Source organism: Camarhynchus parvulus, chromosome 25 (assembly GCF_901933205.1).
Source record: "Camarhynchus parvulus chromosome 25, STF_HiC, whole genome shotgun sequence".
Taxonomy (NCBI): domain Eukaryota; kingdom Metazoa; phylum Chordata; class Aves; order Passeriformes; family Thraupidae; genus Camarhynchus; species Camarhynchus parvulus.
In genome coordinates, this window is record NC_044595.1 from 1,708,591 (window position 1) to 1,716,719 (window position 8,129).

An 8,129-nucleotide genomic window follows, 5' to 3' on the forward strand; every position below is an offset into this window, starting at 1 on the left:
TTGGGGACCCCCCTGTGGTGGCACTCTGGGGACACCCCGTGGTGACAATTTGGGGACACGGCACTCACCCGGCGGGTCCCGCCCCCAAGAATTGACTCAGAACTCCCAAATTCGGATCCCAAAATTCCCTTTTATTTTGGGGGAGGGGGGGGAAATTTTGCCCTTTTCTTCCCCAAATCCTACAACTCCCAAAAACTCCCAGATCCCCCCCCAAAATCCCTGAGACCCCACAAAACTTTGGGACCCCCCAAAAAATCCTGGGGTGCCCCAAAAAATCGTGACCCCCCCTTTTTGGGGGGATTCCTGCTCCAGGAACTCCCAGAGGTTCCCAAAGGGGGGAACCCCCCCAAATCCATCCTGGTGACCCCAAATCCACCCCAGGGACCCCCCTGGACCAGAGTGGGGCTCAGAGGGATTTGGGGGCTCAAAAAACCCCCAAAATCTGCTCGGGGAACTCAGAGATGTCCAAGAGTTCCACAGAGGTGAGGGGGGATCCCAAAGAGGGGAAACGGCCCCAAATCCACCTTGGGGACCCCAAATCCACTCTGGGAACCCCAAATCCACCTTGGGGACCCCAAATCCACCCGGGGACCCCCCTGGACCAGAGTGGGGTTCAGGGGGATTTGGGGGTTCCTGAGCTGCTGCTCTGGGAATTGGGCAATGTCTGGGAGTTCCATAGAGTGAGGGGATCCCAAAGAGGGGGGGAATGGCCCCAAATCCTTCCAGGGGACCCCAAATCTTTCCAGGGGACCCCAAATCTCCTGGTGGGGGGGTCAGAGGAGCCTCTCCCTGCTGCTCTCCAGCTGCTGCTGCTGCTGCTGCTGCCAGTGCCGGAAGCGTTTGGTTTTGGGGTGCAGGAACTGCACCACGTCCATGGGCACCCGCACCGTGTCCACGCCGTTCACCTGGGGACCCCAAAAACACCTCAGTCACCCCAAAAACCACCCCAAAAAACCCCAAACACACCCCAAAAACACCCCTGGGGCACCACGTCCATGGGCACCCGCACCGTGTCCAAACCGTTCACTTGGGGACCCCAAAAACACCTCAGTCACCCCAAAAATACCTGAGCCACCCCAAAAGCATCCCAAAAATACCTGAGCCACTCCAAAAACACCACAGTCACCCCCAAAACCACCCCAAAAAACATAAAACCACCCCCAAAACCACCCCTGGGGCACCACGGCCATGGGCACCTGCACTGTGTCCAAACTGTTCACATGGGGACCCCAAAAACACCTCAGTCACCCCAAAAACCGCCCCAAAAACACCTCAGTCACCCCAAACCCCCCCCCAAAAAACCCCAAAAATGCCCCAGGGCACCATGTCCATGGGCACCTGGCACTGTGTCCAGCCCGCTCACCTGGGAACCCCAAAAGCAGCCCCAGAACACCCCAAAATCCACCAAGACACCCCAAAATCCCCCAAACCAGCCCAATGTTCCCAGTTGGAGGGGAGTGGGAGAGGAAAATGGGGGAAATCAGCTGGAAATGGGGAAGGAGATGAGGGGGAATGGGGGGAAGTGAAATTGGGAGAAGGGATTTGGGGAAATGGGGAGGGAATGAGGGGGGAATGGGGAGAAAGTGGGAGGGAAATTGGGGGAAATGAGGGGAAAGTGGGAGGGAGAAATGGGGTCGAAGTGAGGGGGAAATTGGGAGTGGGGAAAATGGGGAGAAAATGAGGGGGAAATAGGGTGGAAGTGAGGGGAAAGTGGGAAGGAAAAAGGGGAGGAAATGAGGGGGGAGTGGGAGAGGAAAATGGGGTGGAAGAGAAAGGGAAATTGGGAGTCAAGATTGGGGGAAATGGGGCAGAAATGAGGGGGAGAGGGAGAGGGAAATGGGGTGGAAGTGAGGGGGGAATTGGGAGAAAGTGGAAGGGGAATTGGGGGAAATGGGGAAGAAATGAGGGGGAAACGGGGAGGAAGTGGGAGGGAAATGGGGTGCAAGGGGTCCCCCTGTCCCCTGTCCCGCTGTCCCCTCTGTCCCTCTGTCCCCGTGTCCCCTCACCGTGACGTCACACCAGAAGTGTCCCCAGCGTGTGATGGGCTCCGGCGGCAGCCGCAGGGCGTGGGGGGGCACGAACACCCCGAGCTGGCACGGGACAGAACGGGCACGGCCCCAAATCCCAGGGTGTCACCCCAAATCCTGAGATTCCACCCCAAATCCCGGGGGGTCACCCCAAATCCTGAGATTCCACCCCAAATCCCGGGGTCTCACCCCAAATCCTGAGATTCCACCCCAAATCCCGGGGTTTCACCCCAAATCCCAGCAGCAGGGGCAGGCACAGCCCCCAGACCCTCCCCAGCCCCATCCCGACCCCCCCAGATCCTTTGGGAACCCCAAATCCTGGGATTTGACCCCAAAACCTGGGAACAGAGGCAGGGCAGAGCCCCCTAAACCCTTTGGGAATGACCCCAAATGCTGGGGATGATCCCAATTCTTGGGGATGACCCCAAATGCTGGGAAATGACCCCAAATGTTGGGAGCAGAGCTGGCCAGAGCCCCCCAAACCCCTTGGAAACCCCAAAATCCAGGGAATGGCCCCAAATCCAGGGAATGATCCTAAAATCAGGGAGTGATTCCAAATCCTGGGAGTGACCCCACAACCCAGGAATGGCCCCAAATCCCAGGAATGGCCCCAAAATCCCAGGAAGGGCCCCAAATCCCAGGAATGGCCCCAAAACATGGGAATGATCCCAAAACTCAACAGAATGAGAGTGACCCCAAAACCCAGAAATGGCCCCAAAACCAGGGAGCAGGGCCGGCCTGAATCCCCCAAATCCTTCGGGAATGACCCCAAACCCTGGGATTTGACCGTGGAAATCCTAAAAAAGCCAAAAAGCCCCAAAAGGCCAGAAATGGTGCTCACGTTTTTGAGGAAGTGGCGCGCCACGATGTCGGGGGTGAGCTCCCAGCTCACGTTGTTCTTCATCCCCACCTGGAGCCGGCAGCGCCGCAGGAACTCCAGGGTCTGGGAGAGGGGATTTAGGAACGGGGGGAATTCCAGGGGTTTTGGGGTTTTTGGGATGCGGGACCCCGCTCACCTTCTGCCCGCTCTGGGTTTGGGGCTCGTCCAGCTTCCCCTGCTGAGCCAGCTGGGGGGAAAGGGGGAAATGGGAGTGAGGGGAAATGGGGAAAATGGGGGAAAAATGGGGGAAAATGGGGATTGAGGGGGGAAAATGGGGGAAAATTGGGATAGAGAAGGGGAAATGGGGGAAAAATGGGGAAAAATGGGGGAAAATGGGGGAAAAATGGGATTGAGGAGGGAAAATGGGAAAATGGGATTGAGGAGGGAAAATGGGGGAAAAAAATTGGGATAGAGAAGGGGAAATGGGGGAAAAATGGGGGAAAATGGGATTGAGGGGAGAAAATGGGGGAAAATTGGGGGGAAAGGGGGAAATGGGAGTTAGGGGGGAAAATGGGGGAAAAATGGGGGAAAATGGGGGAAATTGGGATAGAGAAGGGGAAATGGGGAAAAAATGGGGGAAAATGGGGAAAAATGGGGGAAAAATGGGGAAAAATTGGGGGAAAATGGGGTTGAGGGGGGAAAATGGGGGAAAATTGGGATAGAGAAGGGGAAATGGGGGAAAAAGGGGGAAAAATGGGGGAAAATTGGGGAAAAATGGGGGAAAAATGGGATTGATGGGAGAAAATGGGGAAAATGGGATTTAGGAGGGGAAATGGGAGAAAAAATGGGATTGAGGAGGGAAAATGGGGGAAAAAATTGGGATAGAGAAGGGGAAATGGGGGGAAAATGGGGGAAAATGGGATAGAGAAGGGGAAATGGGGGAAAAATGGGGGAAAATGGGATAGAGAAGGGGAAATGGGGGGGGAATGGGATTGAGGAGGGAAAATGGGAGAAAAAATTGGGATTTAGGAGGGGAAATGGGGGAAAAATGGGGGAAAATGGGATTGAGGGGAGAAAATGGGGGGATGGGATTGAGGAGGGAAAATAGGAGAAAAAATGGGAATCTGAAGGGGAAATGGGATTGAGGGGAGAAAATGGGGAAAAATTGGGATAGTGAAGGGGAAATGGGGGAAAATGGGATTCTGAAGGGGAAATGGGGGGAAAATGGGGAAAAATGGGATTGAGGGGAGAAAACGGGGAAAATGGGATTGAGGAGGGAAAATGGGGGGAAAAATTGGGATAGAGAAGGGGAAATGGGAGAGAAAAATAGGATTGAGGGGAGAAAATGGGGGGAAAATGGGATTGAGGAGGGAAAATGGGGAAAAAACTGGGATTTAGGAGGTAAAAAAGGGAAATGGGATTTAGAGGGAGAATGGGGGGAAATGGGATTTAGGAAGGAAAATGGGGGAATAAAAGGTTTAGGAAGCAAAAAAATGGGATTGAGAAGAGAAAACGGGGAGGAAAAAGAGATTTAGAAAGAGAAATGGGAAAAATGGGGATTGAGAAGAAGAAATGGAGGAAAACAGATTGAGGAAAAATGGGGAAAACCAGGGGTTGAGGAGGATAAAAGGGAAGGAATCATCCCCTGGCAAGGCCAGGAGGGCTCTCCCCTCATCCCAAACCCTCCTGTGCAGGAATTTTTTATGGGTCAAGGTGGATTGCATTCCTAAGGAAACCAGCACCTCCCATCCCCAAAATCCCCCCAGAAAGCGTGTGGGGTGATCCCAAAGAGCCTTTAAACCCCAATTCCTGCTTTTGCCCTGGGTTTCCCGAGGGTTGGAGAGGCTGGAGAAGGCCCTGAGGAGCGGCTGACCTGCTTCTCGTGCTGGAAGAGGCGCAGGTTCTGCGGGGATGGGTACACGGCCAGGCCCTGGGGCAGCAGTTTGTTCCTGCCCAGGCTCTTGCTCACGCTCACCACGTCCCCACGGCCGCCCAGGTCTGCCGGGGAAAGGCGGAAAGTCACCGGGAAGGCTGGAAAAACCCCAAATGCCAGGGCAGCTTGCGGGGGCAGCCCAGGGAATGAGGAACCTGAGACCCCAGGGATTGAGGAACCCCAGACCCAGGGAACCCCCAGACCAGGGAATGAGGAACCCCCAGACCCAGGGAATGAGGCCCCCCTAGACCCAAGGGAATGAGGCCCCCCAGACCCAGGGGAATGAGGAACCCCAGACCCAAGGGAATGAGGAACCCCAGACCCAAGGGAATGAGGAACCCCAGACCCAGGGGAATGAGGAACCCCAGACCCAGGGAATGAGGAACCCCCAGACCCAGGGGCCTAGAGGCCCCCAGCCCAAGGGAATGAGGCCCCCAGACGAGCCCCACCCAAACAGGGAAGACCACCCAAGGGAATGAGGCCCCCAGACCCCAGGGAATGAGGCACTCCAGGGAATGAGGCCCCAGACCAAGGAATAGGGAATGAGGAACCCCAGACCCAGGGGAATGAGGAACCCCAGACCCAAGGGAATGAGGAACCTGAGACCCACCCAGGGAATGAGGGTGAGGCCCCAGCCAAGAAGCCCCACCCAGGGGAACGAGGCCCCAGCAGGAGGAACCCCAACCAGGGGACCCCAGACCCAGAAGATGAGGCACCGGAGGACCCCCAGACCCAAGGGAATGAACCGGGAACCTGAGACCCCAGGGGAATGAGGAACCCCACCCAGGGGAATGAGGAACCTGAGACCCCAGGGAATGAGGAACCCCAGACCCAAGGGAATGAGGCCCCCCCAAGGGAATGAGGAACCCCAGACCCAAGGGGAATGAGGAACCCCAGACCCAGGGAATGAGGCACTCTCAGGGAATGAGGCCCCCCAGACCCAAGGGAATGAGGCCCCACGCAGGAACCCCCAGACCCAGGGGAATGAGGAACCCCAGACCCAGGGGAATGAGGAACCTGAGACCCCAGGGAATGAGGAACCCCACCAGGGAATGAGGCCCCCAGGGGAATGAGGACCCCAGACCACAGAACCCAGACCCAGGGGAATGAGGCACCCCAGGAATGAGGCCCCCCAGACCCAAGGGAATGAGGAACCCCCAGACCCAAGGGAATGAGGCCCCCCAGACCCAGGGGAATGAGGCCCCCAGACCCAGGGGAATGAGGCCCCCGGCTCACCCTGCACGGCCCGGCTCAGCAGCAGCTCCATGTCGCCCCGGGGCCGGTGTTTGCCGTCGCGCAGCACTCGGTAGACGCGGTGCCGCCGCGGGTGCAGCCGGGGAGCGGCTCCCGCCCGGCCCAGCGGCACCGGCCACACGCGCTCCACCACCACCGAGCCCTGCGGGGGGACGGAACGTTCCAGAAGGTTCTGATGGGGACGGGGCACCGAGCCCTGCGAGGGTACGGAATGTTCCAGAGAGTCCCAAAGGGAATGGGGCACCGAGCCCTGCAGGGCTCTGGAATGTTCTAAAGGGTTCTGATGGGAGCAGGACACCGAGCCCTGCAGGGATGGAACGTTCCAGAAGGTTCTGATGGGGACGGGGCACTGAGCCCTGTGAGGTTCCAGAAGGTTCTAAAGGGTTCTGATGGGAACAGGGCTCAGGATGGGGCTGGGGCACTGAGCCCTGTGGGGTTCTGGAATGTTCTAGAGTGTGCCCATGGGGATGGGGCACCAAGTCCTGTGGGGTTCTGGAAGGTTCTGATGGGAACAGGGTACCGAGCCCTGTGGGGTTCTGGAATGTTCTAAAAGGTTCTGATGGGAATGGGGCTTGGGCACCAAGCCCTGCGGGGTTCTGGAATGTTCTAGAGTGTGCCCATGGGGCTGGGCCACCAAGCCCTGTGGGGTTCTGGAAGGTTCTAAAGGGTTCTGATGGGAATGGGGCTTGGGATGGGAACCGGGCACTGAGTCCTGCAGGGTTCCAGAACGTTCTAAAGGGTTCTGATGGGAACAGGGCACCGAGCCCCGCGGGGTTCTGGAATGTTCTAAAGGCTTCCCAATGGGAACAGGGCTCAGGATGGGGTTGGGGCACCTCGGGAACGGAACGTTCTAGAATGTTCTGATGGGAACAGGGCAGCGAGCCCTGAGAGGTTTGGGAATGTTCCAGAATATTCTAAAGGGTTCTGATGGGAATGGGGCACCGAGCCCTGGGGCCTATAGGGTCTGTGGGGCCCGTAGGGTCCCATAAAGGGGTTATGGGGTCCACAGGGTCTATGGGGTCTATAGAGTTCCATAATGGGGCTATGGGGTCTCTAGGGGCTATGGGGTTCCATAATGGGGCTATGGTGTGGACAGGGGTTATGGGGTCTATAGGGTTCTATAATGGGGCAATGGGGCCTGTAGGGTTCCATAAGGGGGTCGTGGGGTCTCTAGGGGCTATGGGGTCTACAGGGCCTATAGGGTTCTCTAAGGGGCCTATGGGATCTATAGGGTTCCATAACAGGGCTATGGGGTCTGTAGGGGCTATGGGGTCTATAGGGTTCCATAATGGGGTTATGGGGTCTATAGGGTTCCATAAGGAGGTTATGGGGTCTATAGGGTTCCATAATGGGGTTATGGGGTCTATAAGGTCTATGGAGTCCATACGGTTCCATAATGGGGTTATGGGGTCTATAGGGTTCCATAAGGAGGTTATGGGGTCTATAGGGTTCCATAACGGGGCTATGGGGCCGGCTCAGGGCCCATCCCGCCGCCCCCGGTACCGACCCCAGGCCAACTCCCGCCCCTCGCATCCCCGGCGCTGCTCCGCCCTCGGTCAAGGCCCGTCCCCCTCCTCCCGTACTCAGCCTCAGGCGCCCCCCGCCACTCCCGGTGCCCCCGCCCTCACCGGGCCATGGCTCAGGCTCAGGGCCCGTTCCCCCGCCACTCCCGGTGCTCCCGCCCTCACCGGGCCATGGCTCAGGCTCAGGGCCCGTTCCCCGCCACTCCCGGTGCCCCCGCCCTCACCGGGCCATGGCTCAGGCTCAGGGCCCGTTCCCCCGCCACTCCCGGTGCCCCCGCCCTCACCGGGCCATGGCTCAGGCTCAGGGCCCGGCTCAGCACCCGTCCCACCGCCCCCGGAGCCAACATGGCGGCCCCGCTCCCTCACGGCGCCGAGGACCCCGCGCTGCCCGCACTGCGCCTGCGCAGAGCACGGCGGGGCTGCCCGCAGCGCGCCTGAGCGGGACGCGCGTACCGGAGCGCAAGGACCCCACCGGGGGCTGCCCGCGGGGCGCCTGCGCCCGGTTCCCGCCGGGAGCCGCCGCGGTGAGAACGGAGCGCTGAGAAACCTTCAACTTTATTAACTCAGAACCA

General features: G+C 58.5%; 1 protein-coding gene across 2 annotated transcripts; it reads right to left on the bottom strand.

Annotated features, from left to right (window-relative positions):
• Nucleotides 1–110: 110 nt before the first annotated feature.
• MRPL9 (mitochondrial ribosomal protein L9) lies at nucleotides 111–7,946 on the bottom strand. Of its 2 annotated transcripts, none has more exons than XM_030965326.1 (7): nucleotides 7,842–7,946; nucleotides 6,017–6,176; nucleotides 4,721–4,845; nucleotides 3,044–3,094; nucleotides 2,869–2,970; nucleotides 2,007–2,090; nucleotides 111–905 (listed from the first exon to the last, which is right to left on the bottom strand). In XM_030965326.1, exons 1-7 carry the CDS (start codon nucleotides 7,902–7,904, stop codon nucleotides 774–776), a joined length of 717 nt encoding a protein of 238 aa, XP_030821186.1. In that variant the 5' UTR covers nucleotides 7,905–7,946; the 3' UTR covers nucleotides 111–773. The 2 variants fall into 2 exon arrangements, with proteins under 2 accessions (XP_030821186.1, XP_030821185.1); XM_030965325.1 differs by having other exon boundaries at nucleotides 6,017–6,230; nucleotides 7,842–7,918.
• Nucleotides 7,947–8,129: the final 183 nt, after the last annotated feature.

Excerpts from the sequence above, each read along its gene's own strand:
- MRPL9 (XM_030965325.1), bottom strand. The coding sequence starts at position 7,904 with ATGTTGGCTCCGGGGGCGGTGGGACGGGTGCTGAGCCGGGCCCTGAGC. Across the intron at positions 2,971-3,043 it reads AAACCCAGAGCGGGCAGAAG|ACCCTGGAGTTCCTGCGGCG; the intron begins GTGAGCGGGGTC and ends CCCCTCTCCCAG. Across the intron at positions 2,091-2,868 it reads CGCGCCACTTCCTCAAAAAC|CTCGGGGTGTTCGTGCCCCC; the intron begins GTGAGCACCATT and ends GTCCCGTGCCAG.